This window comes from Staurois parvus, unplaced genomic scaffold (assembly GCF_062004578.1).
Source record: "Staurois parvus isolate SC_StPar_1 unplaced genomic scaffold, SC_StPar_1.0 ptg001087l, whole genome shotgun sequence".
Classification (NCBI taxonomy): domain Eukaryota; kingdom Metazoa; phylum Chordata; class Amphibia; order Anura; family Ranidae; genus Staurois; species Staurois parvus.
The window spans coordinates 1691435-1711496 of NW_028318883.1; the positions used below are offsets into that span (position 1 = coordinate 1691435).

The window sequence follows — 20062 nt, forward strand, 5'->3', positions numbered from 1 at the left end:
TGAAAGTGACGACATGTTTCACGATGAAAGCGGAAGTGATGTAACATTTTGTTGCTTCTGCTGTGTAATGAGACACCTAGCTAACAGGTGGGAAGCCTCACTTTCGTCTTTCACTGCATGTACTGCTAGTAATACGGAGTCATATCAGAGCTTACTGAGCTCAATCTCGGTCTTCACGGGACTGAGATTGAGCTCTGCAGTCACTTTTGCCACAGTTTTCTTATTCCGGGTCACAATCCTGCACAATGTCCTTTTGTGTCTTTCGGTCAGTTGACTATGTAAGCCGTGCTTATGCTTATCAGACGAGGTTTTCTCGGAAACTGTATATGCCGTCATAACCTTTCATACTGATTGACAATTAGCATCATCTGAAGGCAGGTGACGCTGCCTGTATAACGTCTCTCCTGCTTGTGCAGTTTTTTCTTATTCATTTTAATGCTATTGATTGTTCAGATCCTGATTCTAAAGAGAGCCCATCAGAGGACACCACGACTGAGGACTTCAGTGATTATCCCTCTCCAACAAGCCAAGCACCTTCCCCTGAAGAGACCCTGCAAGAAATCTTATCCGCAGCAAATATCAACTCCCTGGATGAGGACCAGCATGAAGAAGAGGAAGCAAGTACGGTGAAGAACATCTGATTTTTATTTGGTTCTGATTCTGTTTTTTTTCTTTGGTTAAACAGGTGATTTTGCAGAATTTCAGAAGATTGGTAGGTGTTAAGGCCAGAGATGTGTTTTTCAGATATTAATGGCCAGTTTCGCACTGTGTGCCCAGCTCTTCAGAAATGTCAAAATATTGATGAGGGGGGGGGGGGGGTGTATCTGCAGTAGGCCAATGCAGGTTAAAGTATGTAAACAAGAATGGGATGTTATAAGGTCCAATAAAATGAAGCCTGTTCATTCTTATTTCTCATCCCTGAAGTATATTATTCATATGGAAAGGTCCACAGTGGGACTGCAGACACCTCATTGTTGGTGTCACTGGCCCCCTAGTGGACTTTCCATAACAATATATTGAAAGTGTATAATAAGAATCTCACAGCAAAGCCCTTTTTGTCATGGCAGAGCATAGCATGGGTCTTCTTCTCTCACGCTTATTCATTTATCACCTAAGGTAAAATGCAGATGACGTTGGAAGAAGAGCTGAAGGACTCTGTGGAGAAGACATTACAAGCCTTACTGCTCACTGAATCTCTAGAGTCTCCACCTCCAGAGAGAAACACAACACTCCTCAGCAGCCCTCCGCTACTTCCATTGATCCAGCCTAAGCTATCCACATGGGTAAACCAGTGTGTACCAGGTAAGGGAACCCCTGACATATCAAGCATGCCATTCAAAATACAGCAGAACAAAATGGTAATGTCATTCGAGGAAATATATCACATTCTAGCTGTCAAAAACACTAAAAGCCAGCCTCAGCTGAATGCATTTGATAGTGCACTCCAACCAAATGTGAAATTTCACAACCAGGCTGACTCTGCGAACACAACTTACCTGATTAAAGCCCAGCATTCACCTTCACATTGGAACATGAGGGGGAGGTTGCACAAACCATGAGACATAAAAGTGTCATCCCTTCTATCAACAAAAGGAAACCTGCTGCATTTGGCTAAATGTAATTTATTTAAATACAATCCAGGCTAATGGTATTTTTTGTATACTTTTTGGTGTTACTGCCAAACACCAGATAAAACTTTTTGTTTTGTTTGGAGAGAGAAGGTAGTGATTTTTGGGTGAAGACAGGAAGTGATGTTTCCAATCATAGTACAGACAAATAAAACACATTGCTTGAAGAGTTAAAGGAAAGTTAAAACTTCTGACTGCAAGCTTTGGACTCAGACACTCCACAAGTTGATGAGGTCCAAATAAGATGCCTCCTGTGCCAGAGGCCAATCCCAAGCTCTTTGGATTGCCTAGGTAGCAGTCTTTGTGTATGTGCAGATAGTTAGGGAAACTGGGGCCTGTGCAGATGCACACATCTTGGAACCCGAAGTCCTACAGCACATTTGTGAACGCTCATAGGGCAGGGAAAACGAAACATAATTTTCTTCTAGGTGAAATGCTTAAGTGCTGCTTACTTTGTTGAAAAGAAAAAAAAAAATAATAATGACCATTTGTAAGACAGGAGGGGAGAGGAGGTAGGGCAGCACAACATGACCTTTAGGGTGACGGTCTGCTTTACTTTTCTGCCTGGAGTTTCACTTTAATAACAATAGGCCTTAGCTATCCAAATATATGCAACAAGAACTGTCTGTATAGCTGAGCTCCTAGAACGTGATTAGCACTGTACTCCTTGTACTGTTGCCCCACAGGTACAGAAATGGAAGACATCACCTCCCCTCCAGCGGGCATCATGAAAATTCCTGCCTCCGTTGGCTCCTCCCATATCTCAGGACACACCAATCTCTTCCAGCCATCTGGCCAGAAAATCTCAGAAAACAACGGTTCAGTGATGAAGGGACAGAACCCGACTCCAAAAGGCTCCCCAATTCTGCCTGCCATGCATATGCCTTTACCTCCCAGCCGAGTCATTGAGGAACTCCACCGGGCACTGGCCACCAAACACCGCCAAGACAGGTGAATGCACATACAATGCAAAACATGGCCGTAAGAGAATTACATTTATATTATAGCAAAGGAAACCTATAGGAATAGAAATAGGGGAGCTGCCATTACTGATCTGGTTATTAAAAGGGCAGGCTCTGGCCATTTATCCTGATTCTAGCTGCACTATTTATTGAGGCATTGACTTGAAGCAAATATGCAGGACAGGAGATCGTACTCGCTGGACTTCACTACCTGCATGCTTACATGACAAGCTGCCTGAATGCACATGACACACTGGGTCCTATCCCTCTTCCATCAGTTAGTAATCCTCCAAATGCAGAGATCAGTGCTGATATGAGTCCTGCTATATGCATGAAAATACTTTGATTAATGGGCACCGTCGTGATGTACCCTCTGTGGGAAGACCAATGGCACCCTGCAGTCACAGTATCAATTCAGTACCCATAGGTTGAATGATGCTGGGAGTCATTTATCCCAGAAGACTGAGGATTTGAAAAATATCAAACATGTTATACTTACCTGAGCTATGCAATGGTTTTGCACAAAGCAGCAATAATCCACCTCTTCTGGGGTCCCCCATTGGAGCTCCTAGCTTCTCCCCCTGCTGAATACCCCCCCCCCCTCCCCAGCAAGCCGCTTGCTAAAGGGGCTACTCCTGGGGTTCACTCCCGATCCCTGCTGTCAGTGTCTATAGACACAGACAGCGGGGCTTTGCCCTTCCCCACCTCTCCATCATAGGATTTGATTGACAGCAGCATAAGTCAATGGCTCCCATTGCTATCAATCTGCCCTGCGAATAGGGAGAAAGCAGAGAGCAATGCTGCCTTTGTGCACATCACTGGATTGGAAACGGGCTCAGGTAACTATAAGGGGGGCTGGGGGGGCATCCTGGACACAGAAGGTTTTTTTATCTTAATGTAGAAAATACATTAAGGTAAAAAAACAGTAAGGTTTTACAACCACTTTAAAGTGAGTATTGCAACCTAACCTAATTTTGCATTTTTTGAATCTTCTAGGAACTATGCTAATTTTAAAATAATTGTGCCTGGAGTTGAGCTTTAAATTTAACTTATTGGTGACTCTCTGGGAATAACAACGCTTTTCAGTGCTAACACTCCTATATTTGTTTCCTGACTTATTTCTCCAGTTTTCACAGTCGGGAAGTGAAGTCTTCTCCAAAGAAGAGGGTGGAATTTCGAACCTCACGGACCTCCAGCACTGAGAAGAGCAGAGACAGCTCCACTGAGAGCGACTGTGAAAACAAGTGCGGCTCAGTAAAAGAAGCCGAGGAAAACAAAGAAAACTTGATCAGGGATTCCAGCCATAAAGACAACGTGCTGTTATATGAGGATGAAGATGAACTCAACAGCTCTGTTATCTCTGGTGAGAAAAAAAAAATGTACAACACTTACACCCAAATGACACGTTTTTGACCTTTCTAAATCAATGTGGTTACTTTTTCTCCCTTGTGAACAGAGCTGTGAGTATATGTGGTGGGATGCATAGCAAAAACATTCTCTAAGGCACTTTTTTCTAGAAAAATATCATACTAATTGCTTTGTTAGCAATTATATAGATATAACCAAACCAGACAAAACTCTTTTCTGTTTGGGATAGAATAGGGTTGAAACAGATCCACTATCAGGTTTTTACTGCCGCATGTGTCCCAACTAGGTAGATTCCCCATTTTTCTTGGCAACCAATGTCACAAGACTGAAAGTGATGAAAAATCCAAAGTTTGAGTGTTTAGAAAATGTAAAGAATCCTTTCTATAGGAACACCTTTTCTAGTGAAAACTGTCTAAGAGGTGAATTGCTCTCATTTTGCAGAGCGTTCCTCTCAATTCCAATTGCATCTCCAGAGCAGGAAATGAAGAGCAATCTCTCTAATGGTATGCAGACTGCAAAATATTAACTCACATGGGCTTCAGCCATTCCCTGAGCTATAAAAAGAAAAGTAAACTTACCTGCCAGCCCACAGTCTTCCTCATGCCTGTGTGCTGGAAGGACAGAACTCCTGAGCAGGCACGAGTTACATCATCCCTTACTGGCAGATCAACATGGCCAAAGACTGGCACCTGGAACAAGTCAGGGAGAAGATGCCAGCAAGGGATCTTGTGAATGTCAGACACTTGGAGAAGAGGTAAGTATTGCCGACTTACAGTGATTGTAAAGGCTTGTGTTTTTATTAATAATAAACATGTCATACTTTCCTGCTCTGTGCACTGGTTTTACACAGAAAAGCCCTGAATGTCTGCTTCTGGGGTCGCCCGCTGGTGCTCTTGGCTCCTCCTCTTTTCCAGTTGCTATGGGGGCACTCGTTTGGACTCCATCCTGAACTGAGCATCTACTGACACACAGAGCGCAGCTTGGCCTTACCCCTGGCTCCCTTTTCACGGGATTTGATTGACGGCAGCAGGAGCCAATGGTTCCCACTGCTTCCTCTGAGTCCTCTGAGGAGAGAGCAGTACTGCTGCTCTCGGGCACACCGCTGTATTGATGTGCACATTGTTCAAGTTGTTAAAGCAGAGCTCCACCCAAAAGGGGAAGTTCTGCTTTAAAGATTTTCTCCCCACTCTCCATTAAGGATTGGCACGTTTAGGGAGCGGGTACCCGAATTTGACAGGTACCCACTCTCACTTCTGCTGCCATCGCCTAAGCAATCAGAAGCAGAAGTTGTCCTCCCCCCTCCCTCCCTGCAGTCTTCTGGGACACGTGACAGGTCCCAGAAGACTACATTCACAAAGCGCAGCGTTTCTCTCACATGCGCAGTGGGCACCCGGCTGTGAAGCCGCAAGCTATCATAGCCGGGTGCCCATACTGAAGATGCCGGAGCCAGGGAGAGAAGACGGCCGGTGAAATCAGCATTGCTGAGGACACCGCTGGACCGAGAGATAGGTAAGTGTCTGTATTTTAAAAGTCAGCAGCTACAGTTTTTGTAGCTGCTGACCTTTTTTTTTTTTCAGATGGAGCTCGGCTTTAATACTGGTGAATGTTTTATATAGTTAAAATGTAAGTAGCACCAACATTTTTACATTCCAGAGGAACTATTGCAGGTCTCTTCTGCAAAGTGCCAGCCTGCTCAGAATGATTTTTGTTCCATTTTAGATCCCTTCAAACTGACACACACCACACTTGCTCAGTGTCGCAAATTGATGTAGTTCCAGCTTTTACCACAAGAGGGAGTAGATAGCTAAAGGTACATTTATTTATCCTGTGAAGTGTAGAAGAAGCAGCAGTGCCTAAATATCACATCAACCATTTACACTGTTCTGCACCTTGCCAACATCTGATATGTATAGAATATGTACAGGGGTCTCCAAACTATGGCCCTCCAGCTGTTGAAGTACTACAAGTCCCATCATGCCTCTGCCTCTGGGACTCTTGCCTGTGGCTGTCAGAGTCTTGCAAGGCCCCCATGGGACTTGCAGTTCCTCAACACCTGGAAGGCCATAGTTTGTTGACCCCTGGTATATGTATGTCAAAACTGTATAATATGACCTACTATACTATCCAATCAATTTCTATCTGGTCAAGCATGTCTTTGCAGCACATACTTGTAGGTAGATCTAAAGGTCTATGTACAATCAGGTTGTAACATGTGTAGTGAGCTTTACAGTGTATTTTTTAGGCCTGAACTACGAAGGGTGGTTTATAGCAGTTCAATTTTGACACATAAATTGATTAAAATAATAACAAAGTGTAAAGAACAACCACTTACTGACGGAACAAAGGGTTCCTTATAGTGTAGACTGACACGATCGAGAACCCTTGTTTCCACAAGAAAGCAATTTATTGTACTCTTTGTATTTATTCAAAAACAATTTTGTCACGGTAATCAGTGGTGTATTTTTTTGTTTTTGAGTGGTGTGTTCTTTTTTTGATGCATTTTGCATTGAAAACACATCAAAATGTGTGTCACCCTGCACTGTGCATCAAGGCATCATGGTCAATACCTTCAGGTTATAGAATTTCTGGTTGTCCTCCAACACAGGTTAGTAATTAATGCATTCCCCTAGCTTTCTTCTGATTATGTAACACACACAACCTCAGTAAGGTAAGACATTAGCTGACATTACGCTGTACCTCACTAGCATAACTTTACCGCACATTAGCAACAGGCGTATCAATTACGCCCTGTTCTGCGGGTGGTTAAATGTAGTCAATGCCCTGAATCAAAGGAAGGCCTGTGTGCACGGAAAAATAGCTTGTATCTGAGATCAGTTTGAGATGCATTTACACAGTAACAGAAGCTCCGTAAATGTCAGCTCAAAAACTGGTTTCCCAATCTGATGAAAATACTTTACAAGGTTATGTCATAAGCAAAACACAGATGCTGGCATTGCAGTTATCAAACTCCTCAAGAGCCATAATATACTTACGGGTGAGTGTTTTACTGCATGATTCGCTGTTTTGACACTCATTATGTTGAAGCAGCTCATCTATTTCTTACGGGACTGTAACAATGCAAGTCAGTATTCATTCTATGCATTGCAGTGCATTGGAGGGACCAGTGCATGGATTAACATGCATAAGGGAACCATTAGAAATGAATGGGACTTTCCTCAAAACATATCTACGACACGTGTTATCACTCACACTAATGCCCCGTACACACGATAAGAAAATCGTCCAAAACATTTTGCGGAACCGCTGATCGAATGATTTTCTCTTCGTTAATGAGCAGGATGTTTTAACCTATAACGATATTTTGAACGAAAAACTCCGGTTGAACAGCAGTGAAAAAGTTTGTCGTTTCGCATACGAACGACCAATTATCAATGCGGTAGTATGACGGTCGTATGAAAAAATTTATCAAGCGCTATCACGCATGAGCAAAAACAGAAGATGACCCAAATGTTTATGTCCAAGAAATTTTCGTAAACACGAACAAAAAATCCAAATGTTAAAAGTAGATCGGCCTAATGAGATAATGAAACCAGAATTCTGCATTTTATATTTTATGTATCACTATTTATGTATATAGATAATGTAATAAACTATATTATACTCATTGCTGGTAATTGTTGTGTATATCCTAGATTCCTAGATTGTAAACTCGAAAGAGTAGGGCCCTCTAACCCCTCGTGTGCTGTTTGTTGTTGTACTGTTTCATGTATTGTCCCCCCCTCTATTGAACAGCGCTGAGCAAACCCTTTGGCGCTATATAAACTCGATGTAATAATAAGAAAATATCGCTCGTTCTGGCCGGAAGGGCGTGGCTGCAAGGTCACACGCACACTGCATCACTTCCACTTGTACAGAAGACGTCAACACTACGTATCGCCTGACAAACGATTTTTTTAGATTGGTTAATGTGGGCCACGATTTCAACCAACGAACGAATGCCTCTCGGTCGTCGGATGACTGATTGGTCGATTTTCTAATCGTGTATTCCCACCTTAAGGCTGAAGTACATCAAGCAAAACTCACACATTCTTGCACACGTAGCTTCCGCAATTTATCTAGTGAATCTCCCAGTTCATACTTGAGGTAGTTCTCATGCACACGGGATGTTTTTACAGCGGCTGTTTTTGGCTTTTGACATTTTTTTTCTACAGCAAGTAAACCCCCCAGCATGTTATCCTATGAGTCCATGCACACATAGACTGTAATCAATGTTTTTTGGCAGGAATGTTTTTTGGCTGGGAAAAAACCCCAGAACTAGTGGGTTTCTTGAGTTTTTTAGCTGTAAAAACACTCTAACGCCGAAAAACGTGGTAAAATGCCACAAAACGGCATTTTCGGACTTTTTTTGACCAAAAAAAATGGGAAGGAATGCTAACGAACACAAACACGGTAAACCGCAGCTAAACGCTAATGCAAAAACGCTACAAAAAGCTGCAAAAATCACGTATTTAATGTGACTTTACACAGCTAACATTACCAGTGTTATCAAAACGCCCCGTGGGCATGGAGCCTTAAAGTACACCTGTCATGATTCATAACAGTTGCCATTGCTAACCTCCATCTGAAAAATAGATTCATGGATTTCATGTTGACCATTTAGATTTGCTGAGGTGCATGTGGCCAGTGGAGTTAAAACTCCTGATCAGCGTTCCTATTGGAGACAGTGACTTATAGTATTGAAATTAAAAGATCAGCATGACAACCAGGCAACCTGTATTTTCAGGAAGTGTTCAGCATTGGGAGCCCATGTTTTTCCTTTAAAGAACAAGGGTCATCTGAGAAATATGGAGGCTGTCATTGCTGGCTTCCCTCTGAAAATGTCAGTTGCCTGGCTTTGGTTTCAATACATTTGAGTCAGTCTTGAAACAAGAATACAGCAAATGAATGTCAGATTTTTGGGGGGTTTATTGACTTAAAAGTATTATATCTGAAGCATAAATGTGGCAGCCATGGAACTAGCATTTTCCAGAGACCTGCAATGGCCACCGCTGATTTACTCATCACTGTTTTATTTGTGTATCTGATAAGGATTCTGCTGACAAGTGTTTCTAAATACTGAATTAAATTAGGGATATCAGAATTTCATTGCTAGTGTTGACAATCATTTCTTTCTCTGTTGGGGCTAATTCTTCTTCTTCCTTTCAGGCACTTTGCCTAGAAAGTACAAAAAGGAATTGTTAGCGGTAAAGCTGAGGAATCGACCCAGCAAGCAAGAATTGGAGGACAGGAACATCTTCCCGCAAAGGACGGATGAGGAGAGGCAGAAGATAAGACAGCAGATTGAAATCAAGCTTTCAAAGTAAGTGAATGGGTGCGACAGGGGAAGGAGTCTGTATAAAGAATGTTCTGAATAGTGCATATTGTCTGCAAAAACGACTGTGACTACTGATCTACATTATACTAGCTAGTTACTTGGACGGAGCTACAGGGTGTTACAGGGCGGAACACACAGGCATTTTCTTTGCCAGGTAGTTAGGAGGAGGATATATGGAAGATCCCACACACAGTCCAAGGTTCCAAAATATGTTACAAAGGCATACAGTAAAAAGCATGTGATGATTAAGGCCATTTTTTAGGATGACACAGGATTTTAGCTGTTTGCCTCTGTATGGATAAATCATTTTTTTCGTAGCCTTGGACTGTGTGTGGGATTATTTATATATACTCTGCAGCTTGGGTCACGGAAATCTTTCCTAGCACTGATGCACTCCTTCAGAAGAGAACAGAACACAACAGAGGTGGAGCAGGTATACATTTTGTATATCCATTGATTAGAGGGAGGCAAAAATTTATCTCCAGTGGTACTCATTTTGAATCATTGTATCATGAATAGCACAGGTGCTACCTTTGCTAGCTTGTATTTTTTTTTATAGGTGCAAGCCTTAAAGTTGTTGTAAACCTCAGACATGCAATATGAACAAAGCATATCCCTCTATAGTGTGTACTTGTCTCAATCCAGAGCACTAAGTGTCATTTCTGTCTGCTGCTTTGTTCCTCTGCTATCAGCATGAATCACTTCTGACAAGTTTTCCTGACACCAAGAGAAAAAAGGTGGCATGGGAGGGACCTCCATCTGATTGACAGCCTTAACTCGTTCCTGTGTGCTGTGTGAAGGGGATGTGTCCCTTCCCTCCAATGAGATCTCCGTCCCCTTTTTTCTGACAGCTCAGACAAGCTGTAAAAATTCTGGACTTTGAACAGATGTAGAGAAGAGAAGGCTGCAGATAAACAGGTACAACTTATGTAGGAAGATTTGTTTCATCTCTGTGTATCACCTAAGGCCAGTCACTTCACTGGGTATATGTAAGGGTTTACAACCACTTTAAGGCTATCAATTTGATCCTTCTTTATTTCTGCAGTAACTGAAATGAAACAAACATTTTCTTAAAGGATTATTATTAAAGGGACCTTTTCTTTTTAACTATAGGATTATCCACGTTTGCATCTCTGAATAATGAAAATATAAAGTTGGTGCATCCTCTGAGAAACAGATTTCCTGATATCACTTACTGCAACAGAGCCCTCGTCAGTGGTTATGTTGTTCCTGCATGTTAGTTGGCAGGTTGCGTGAGCAGAGCAGTTTCCATTGTGTGGATCAGAGAGGTGTGGATTATTTCCCAGCATGAGTGACTTTTATAAGTGTAGAACAGTTTATTTTGAGGAACATAGTGGACAGTTTTGTGGCAAGAGTATAAGAAATGGATTCTGAGTGTGTGACTTATCTTGGAATGTTGGTAGCTTACTTTTGTGCCAATGGCAAGCTGGGTTTCGCCTAGTTAAATCTTACTGTAATACATTTTTGTTTCGGAGGCTTTTTTTAATTAAAGTTTTATAGACTTGCAAGATATATAAACTGCGAGAAAGGAAAAAATAACAGTCAGGCAGAAACAAAAGAGAAAATAACGGTGGCTCAAGCATGTCTAAACCTTCAATGGACAGAGAGTGATGCATAAATTGCAGGGCACTTGGCACAAACATTCGCAGGTGTGCATGAGCTAGGACTCCATAAGAATAGAAACTGTTGCACTGATATGAACTGTATCATTCCATATTTGAAAAATAGCTAAAACAATTTATTTGCCGGAAATAGCATATGCAACGACTGTAGAGTCAAGTAATTTAAATTGTGACCTGCATCTCAAATACCAGCAGTAAGCCACATGTGACATAAAATGATGTTTTACATATCGATGGTATATTGCACTCCTCAGGCAGTTGCCTCTCAATCCCTGTCAATTGAGGAAAGTGAAACCACTAACAAAATTGCTGGGACCGGAACAATGTGGCACCAACACCCCTATTTATGACAAATGGTACAAAACTTTTGATGAAACTTTTAAGGTGCTAATATAAATATATAACATGCAATATATTTTAAAAAATCTCAGTATTCTTTATTATTGTCATTTAAAAGTTGATCTCTTAATCCATAAAACACACCACAGAGTGTATGTGTTGAAGGAGATTGGGATATTGTAATATATTAACATACTTTTGAAGGCCTACAATGGTGTGATTTAACGTTCAAGAGATCAGCTTTTAAATAACCATAATAAAAGTTACATGTTTCTTTTATATACATTGTCTGTGTCATAAATTTGTATTGGCACCTTAAAATTTCCATCAACATTTTTGTGCCACCTGCAAGGAAAAGTGAAGATGTCATTAAGGATAGGGTGGGAGCTAACTTATGTAAAGTGTCCATTATTTTAATCCAACAGGACCAAAGGACAACAGGAGATTCATCTCCTTCATCCATTCTTTGAACAAAGGTGGGGAAGAGAAGATCTCTTTCCTTGTAGTGACTAGGACCTTGGGTACAATGTCAGCCACTGGTCAATCCATAGTAGTAACGTAAAAAAATCCCAAATACAAGTAGTAGAACCATTCAATATAGAGACACTAAAGACCTAGTTTATGGTATGAGTTCTGGTGTGCCAGTAGCCACATCTAGGACAACAATGATCGCTCTGCAGCCCAACACTATGAAGGAACTTTGGGGTTCATTAAGCCTTATGCAGGATTAATTGGTGAACCTGTTAAATTGAGACAGAAACTTTCAGGAGTAATTGTAGGATCTCATCCCAGTATTTGATATAGTACTCAAGTTTCCACCTATGTTGCTGCGTGAACCTGGATAAATACCAAAGCAGTAAACGAGCATACAGATAAGAGATCAAACCCCTGGTAACACATGTCGGAGGTACAGTATTGAGAATCAGAGTTACTTCAATGTCATCACATTTATATGGAAAAATAAAAAACCTAGAATATCCTATGACCTGATGAGTAGAGGTAAAGAGAAAGGGGGATTGGGAGTGCCAGATTTTAGGAGATACTATAACGCTGTAGTTTTAACAAGAATTTATGACTGGACACACAATATAAGGGGAAAAAGGTGGGTTAAGATAGAGAACGAACTGAGTGGAGTTGACCTGAGTAGAAGCATATGGGCACCAATACAATATAGAGGTTTAAAAAATACCACGAGTGTATATACACTGAATGTTCTAAAGGTTTGGGATAATTTACATAAACGTATGAAGTGGGATTTTAATTCACAATTAATGTCACTAAGAAATATGGAATATTTTCCACCAGGTATAGAGGGGATTATGGGAAAATGGATTAAAAAGGAAGACATTCAATTAAGGGATATTATGGATGGACAGAAATTGAAAACATTAAAAGATTTAAAGAAAGGTGGAGGGGAACTTTTTATTAAGATCGATGAGTGGAAATACCACCAATTAAAACACTTTGTTGAGAGTCTTCCGAAACCTATGAGAGGGAGAAAGGATTGGAACTTATTTGAGAAGTTGTTGGAATCACGGGGAGAGGGGAAACGGGGCACGGCAAAAATATATAAAATTCTCACTGAATTAGTCACAGAGGTAAAACCAATGTATATAGAAAAATGGGAAAAGGACTTGGGGACAGAGATAGATGAGGATAAACAGAGGAAAATATATAGACTCACACTGAAAATATCAGCATGAGAGAAGTGGAGGTAAATTATAAAAGTTTGGTAAGATGGCACATCACACCAAAGGTAGAACATAAAATGGGTATAGAGAGAACACAAGAGTGCTGGCGTGGGTGTGGAGGGATTGGTACGTGGTTTCATATTTGGTGGGAATGCCCAAGGATTCAAAGTTTTTGGGAGAAAATGGTCAACTTAATAGAGAAAATCTCAGGGATAAAGATAGGATTAGATCCAGAAGTGTGTTTGTTACATAAGACAGATATACCAGTGAATAAATACAAGGATTCGGGTATATGGTACTATGCAAATGCAGCAAAAGGGTTGATACCTAGATTCTGGCATAGTTTAGAGGTCCCGAGAGAAAAAGATTGGGTAGAGAGAGTAAATCAGATTAGTAAAATGGAGAAATTATACTATATCCAAGAGGGTAAGATGGAGATATATAATAGGAGATGGGAGAAATGGGAGGATTTTGTACTTCAAATGAATATATATGAAGCAGTAGAAATGAGAAGAGAAGAGGGGTAGGATACGCTTGCTTTAGACAGAAAGTAGGGAAGAACGCAGAGTGGGGGGGTTGTTTGGGGGGGAGGAGGAAGGGGGTAATGTTTTAAGAAGGGAAAAATAAAGGATAAGAAGGAATTGTGTATTTATTATGAAAAAGATGAAAGTGTATTGTTATCTTTATGAAAAATTAATAAATATTTAAATAAAAAAAAAAAAAAAAAAAAAAAAAAAAAAACAGAGTTACTTCAATGTATTTTTTTTTTTAAATCAAATTCAGTGCCTGCAGGGCATGTCAAAGCTGTAAGTATTGATAGAAAGCTTTCTTGATAAGTCCAGATTCAAAGCAGAGTTGGACTCCATGGCTCCTCTGTATACATTGTTGACATGGTGTGCATATGTGCCCATTTCCCTTGAGGACATATATCCAGTTTTTAAATTTCTGGAAAGAAATCATTAAGCCACAGGGCTTACTGACCTACAGTCAGAAGGCCATTGGTACCCGGAGTCTTGTTATTAGGAAAACTTGCCATTGACTTCTCTAATTCCTGAAGTGTCACGGGGAGTCTAGAAGTTCCGTATCCTTATAAGTCAGCTGTGGGAGAAGGAAGCTACCTAAGAAGATCTTAAACTCCTCCTTAGTGTACTGTGCCCTGGCCACAGGCAAAGATTGGTGGAAATCACTAAAGAAACATCATTAGGTGATAATATGCCTGCAGAATTGGTGACAGGCCTGCTAACATCAGGCAGCAATGAAGGTTTTAATGGTAAGGACAGAGCAAGAGTAATCAATGGCGTGGTGCCCCACTACTCTTGCAAATTTGTCCAAGCGGGCTGTTGCCTTTCTTCGCTCTGTCCCACTGCCTACTAATCTGTAGCATATCTGTAGCATACCACTGCCATTTTGTGACCCCCTTTCTGACTGTCCTCTGACCTCCCCATTCTCTTTAGTCATCATGGAAGGCACCCCAAGGGTTCAGAAGGGATCTGTGAGGTGGTAGGTTAGAATATGAATCCACTTGAACAGGGTTGCAAGATCGTCTCAGGATCAGGAAACAGGTCAGCTTATATGAGCAGAAGGCCACATCCCCTAGAATATAATTTTTTTGTTGCTTGCTGTGCCAAACTTTCTGGAACCAGGCAGATGCCATCTGGGTCCCAGCAGGTGCATTGATCTGGATGAGAGGGACAGTTGTTTCACTGCCTATTCTTGGTGGGAGATCTGTCTAAGAGTTTCCACAGAGGCAGATATTGCCCAGCGAATAATGGGCAGGGGGACATCTACCTTTCTGTGAACAAATCAGTGAAGTTCTAGGACCTATTGCAGAGGAAATCATCAGGCTAGCTCATGGAAATACATAAACTGGAAAATTATCCTGTGCAATAATAAGCATCTCCAACCTCTGAACTACAAGGTCTGAAATATCCTGTTAATGCTCACCAAGGCTCACCTGTAAACTATTGCATAATAAGCACAGGCAACTGCACCTATATCCATATTGACTACCCTGGGAGTCCTAAATCTCAAGAATCTGTGGAATGCAATCTGTGATCAGCTCTTGAGGTCAATAGCTTGGGTCTACCTCTTTTCACTTACTTTGATTACTACTGGCCCACTACTCAGTGGCTTCACTGGCTATTAGTTAGGTTCAGGAGGATGTTGGGTCCAAGGTGGTTAACATTAGCATATACAGTATCATAACACCCTGCAATTTAGGGTTCCCAGGGCACTCAACAGGAAAGTTAAATTGACATGAGGGCCCCTGGGGGAATTTATGTCATATGGCTGGTGCTTCTTTTACCTGACTTTCGGTTCTGTGTGTGTGAAACTTATGTTTGTGGTTTCCTGGGCATACCTTTTGCAAATTACTGATGGATTTAATTTACCATCTGGAATGTTTTTTTTTTTTAATTTGCTGTTCTCTGTATTGTAAGAATGTAAAGTGTAATGTAAACAGTCAGGATTGTAAAAGCAAACAGAGAAGCTGAGTGTACTTGTCATGAAGTTTTTTCTTGTTATCAGTCCAAAGTGTGGGTGCATTGCAGCATCATTATTGGAGGAGGAAGTGGAGGCTCATTGTGGAGGGAGACACAAAGTACAAGTCTTTGGCAGTAGGTCCCTACCTGGGGAAAAAAACAGGCATAAAAACAGGGAGGAAACTTTGGACATCAGCGAGCAGTGTCTACAAGAACTGGCCATGTTAACCCTCATGAATGTGTTAAAGGAAGGTGATCTCCTTTCTGATTTTGGCTGTTGCAGCTTAGCTTAGTTTATACATGCAACAGTGTTCTGCTAAAAAGGGTCAGTCCACCCAAAAGTAACATTTCAGTTTTTGGTTGAAGCTGCAGAGTTAAGCCAATTACATTTTTTTATATTATTGAACACCTGAAAATTCTAAGGGGACAGGAACAGATTTGGGAATTATGTCCTGGAGGCAACCACACATACAGATCTTTGCTTGCCAGCCTGTGGGCTGAATGAGAGAAAAATCACATGATTTCCACTAAACAACATGGGTGGAGGACTCTTCATTTCCAGTTATTGTACTCAGACAACTGCGACACTCGTGGCTGCCTGAATACCCAAACAGTGACTGCAAACTTGCTAACATTTTATATTAAAACTGATTTTGATTAGGCGGAAGTACCAAAAGGTGTCTGTGTGTTCTTTCTTATTAGCTGTATCTTTTTTTCCTGTGTTTAGGATTCCTACTATCATGAGGGAATGCAGGCTTTAAATCTTAGCTCTGATTAGCCCTCGAACCAATGAGAGTGCCTTCATTTATGTTGACTTACTCACTGGTTTGTAGTATGATGGAGCGTGCACTGGCATTGGGGAAATTCAAATCTTAAAGACAACCTGTACTGAGAAGTGTACTGAATTGCTGACAATTATGCAAGCAGTGAATTCAGAATATGAATATGCCTCATCTGTATAATTGTTGCTGATCAGCTATCCCTTGAAGTTTATTGGATTAGTGTGACAGCCAGGCTGCTTGTAGGCAGCTGCCTACAAGGTGAATGTATCGTGTTAGTGAGCTGGCTAGTCTGGTTAGGGGAGGGTTAATGCAGTTTTCTGGCTTTTTGCAGGGCTCTGCCCTCCTCTTTGTATTAAGTAAAAAGGGGAAAGTCTCTGCCCAGGTAAGCCCACCCATATGGGCAGATGCAAGAGGCTCACAGAAGTTAATATAGCCCTTTACCAGGGTTATATAACCACCCAGGGCAGCCAATCTTTTCCACTCTTGATTCAACTTGGGGAGGGACTGTTGCACCTTGCAGTCTGCCACAGACATTGGGGTTCTGGAGGATCACCAGCAATGGACTTAACTGCACGGACTACCACCTAAAAGAGGTAGGCCTGGGCAGCCACCCACAGGTAGTTAGTGTTAGGGAAATTGTTCACATTGGACTGTAATGCTGAAGTTCCCTTAGTAAAGTTGCATTAACTGTTCTGAGCTTGGTCTGAAGTTATTCAAAGGGGTGCATGTTGGTTCTGGCATTTTCAAAAGAACCAGGGTCTGCAAAGCACAAACGGGGTATAAAGTCACACTACATGAAGTACACTACACAAACAGAGCTTTATTCAGCAAGTCACGAAAGAGTAGAGCCATTGCTAGGACTAACCAAGCACAAGGTCAAGATACAAAGCAACCAGTCGTAGGAGTGGTACCTGGTAAAGTGGTAGGTCCTCTGATTTGTTTGGTTCCCTCTGAGTGGTCCGTCTCCCATAGCCAGACCAGGATTATGGAGATCAATGACCTAGCCATAGGGTATGGGCAGTGAAGGAGTTAACTTTGAGTACACATGTGGTCCGTGCTATGTTCTTGGTGGGACCCCATTCTGTTACTGAGAGTAAGGTGACAGAGGTACCCTAGACTGGTGGAGTGGGCGCAGGCTCAGTGCGTTCCTTCTAATGCAACAACTATGGAAGGCACAGTGTGTAGTGACATGGGACACCACGGTTTGGAGGCACTCTGTAATTTAATGCACATAGTGCTTTCCACATCCACAGGACCACAGTACCTGCCTGGTCCCCAGGCATTAATGGGCACGCTTACAAGCAAAGGTACTCCACATACATAGGCGAAGGTAGACCCCGCCCACATGCTAGCTTTTTCACAATAGCAGTCTACATTTTTCTTTCAGCGCAGGTTTCTCTTAACTCTAGGCCTTAGGTCATTGGGCACCAAAGTCCAGCACTAGCCAGGTACAGAGAAGGATTATAAATTGACACTGTTAATCTGTAACATTAGTTATGAAATGTGGCTGTAAATGGCAGGTTCCCTTTAAGGGATTTAAGCAGGAACATGATTATTTGCTGGGGCATACCGGGGCACCTGCCATGTCTAAAGAGCGCCAGGGGCCAGCATACTCAAATGCTCTCTCTGAGCAAATAAGAGACAATTGAAAACACAAGCCTGATATTCTAACAAGAGTAATCATCTTTCTGTTGCTTAGTAACCAAGAAGCATGATTAGATTGCTGTGAGCATTCCTTCATGACTGTACCTGCAGAGCTCCTCTTCTTTGCAGCAGAGCTACATTCATGCAGCATAAGCCAGGTATAATGGCAGTATAATCATATTAATGATGGTAATTAGAACACCAAGGTCCCTTATCCCCATTTTGCAGTGATTTATATAATGTTTTCATGTTTAACGAAAACTGTGTTTTGTGTTTGGCTCCCTGGCAGGCAGGTCGTGCTAAACCCTTATTTATTTAACAGCTTGTATGAAAATCAGGCATACCTAGAGCTTGCAGAGCTATGGGCAGGCTGATTTTGTTGTTTTATCTGATGAGGCATAGTACAGTAAGTCCTAAAGACTTGGAGCTAAGGAATTAGAATTCACTTTTTAAAGTCCAGGCCCAGGATAATGTGAATTAGTGACCTGGGCTACAAATCTGTCCTTAGAGAAAAACCAAGATTGATACCATCAACCTCCCTCTCAATGTCACACTGACCCAAAGGCCACCATGCTTTTAGTCAGTGACCTGGAACAAATATGTAGACAGACAAAAGGAAAAAAAAAAAGTACCACTCGAATGCTCCTATCACCGATATCAGCCAACATGAGATGTAATGAACTGGTGCAGATAGTATAAAACAAAATGGCAAACAAGCACACACAGGACACCGATTTACTGTGACCAAAACTAAACCAGTAATGTCATTTTAATCTTTGAGGCCTCAAGTCAATTGCCTTGTAATTTATGAGGCTTCAATGATTAAGCCCACTAGAGTGCTAAAAGTGTCTGAGGGACCTCTCCTGTGGGTGGAGAGCAGAGCTGAAACCATCTTACATTACTGGTTTAGTATTGGTCACAGTGAGATGGTGTCCTGTGTGTTCGATCGGTTGCCAACAGTCATTTTCAGAATAAAGGTAGCAATGGCCACCCCTGTAGTTATTCATGACCGATCCACTATAAGGGCCGGTACACACCATGTCCACACATGAATGCACTGCACGTTCCTGTGCGATTCACATGCAGCTCTGCTGCGATTTCAGACCATTCATTTTGAATGGGCTAAAATTGCACAACACTGCGCCAAACGTAGCACATGCACTACTTTTTAAAATGCCCTGCAACCGTACATGCGATCTGGCCTGGGTAAACGCACTGCCCATGTGACCTGCGTTTAGCGTGTCGTTAACTTTCTATTGCAGATCGCAAATAAGGGTGCGTTTGCATGTGGTGTGGGCAATTCTGACGCTTTTTGTTTACATGTAAAAATCAGTATTTTTTTCTAGAAAATTATTTAGAACCCCCTAAAGAATTAAATGGTGGTTGATTAACATTTTTATGTCAGGTGGTATTTGCGCAACGGTTTTTCAAACGCAATTTCTTTGGAAAAAATACACTTTAATGCACTTTAATGCACAAAAACCCAATATAATATCCAATTGTTGGTAAAATATAAAAGACGATGTCACGCTGAGTAAATATATACCTAACATGTCATGTTTTAAAATTGCGCATGTTCATTGAATGGCGATAAACTAAGGTACCTAAAAATCTCCATAGGCGACGCTTTAAAAACTTTTACAGGTTAACAGTTTAGAGGTACACATGAGGTCTAGTGCTGGAATTATTGCTCCTGCTATAATGTTCACTACAATACCTCACATGTTTGGTGTGAACACCATTTACATATGTGTGCATGACCTACGTATGTATTCACCTTTGCATGTGAGCACGGTGGGAAGGCGGTGCTTAAAATTTTTTTTTAAAATTATTTATTTTATTACAATTTTTTTATTTTTACACTGTCCCTTCATTTTACAAAAATCACTTTTATTGCTATCAAAAGGAAAGTAAACATCTCTTGTGAAAGCTCTTTACTGAGACATCTGGGGTCTATTTGACCCCAGATCTCCCCTCTACCACTTACAGATTTGGATCAAACTCGGATCGGTGAGATCCAAAGCTTTCCCTTGCTGGTAATGGCCGGTAAACAAAAGACCGAAACAGGAAGTGACTAAACAATTGTTGCTTCCAGTTCCGTAGACCATAGAGATGATTGAGGACATTCTGGTCCCTGATCAGCTATATGAAAAGCTGGCAGAACCACCAGCTTCAGTTCTGGCTCACCAG

General features: G+C 41.5%; 1 protein-coding gene across 5 annotated transcripts in view; it reads left to right on the forward strand.

Moving 5' to 3' along the window:
* The window catches only part of PHACTR3 (phosphatase and actin regulator 3), a 190255-nt gene that overhangs the window by 44274 nt on the left and 125919 nt on the right, over window positions 1–20062 (forward strand). For all 5 annotated transcript variants that reach the window (XM_089658658.1, XM_089658654.1, XM_089658657.1 and 2 more), the window contains exons 4-8: window positions 454–621; window positions 1117–1302; window positions 2315–2579; window positions 3718–3953; window positions 9125–9278. In XM_089658658.1, coding sequence (XP_089514784.1) covers window positions 454–621; window positions 1117–1302; window positions 2315–2579; window positions 3718–3953; window positions 9125–9278 — 1009 coding nt within the window. The remainder of the gene's footprint in view (window positions 1–453; window positions 622–1116; window positions 1303–2314; window positions 2580–3717; window positions 3954–9124; window positions 9279–20062) is intronic.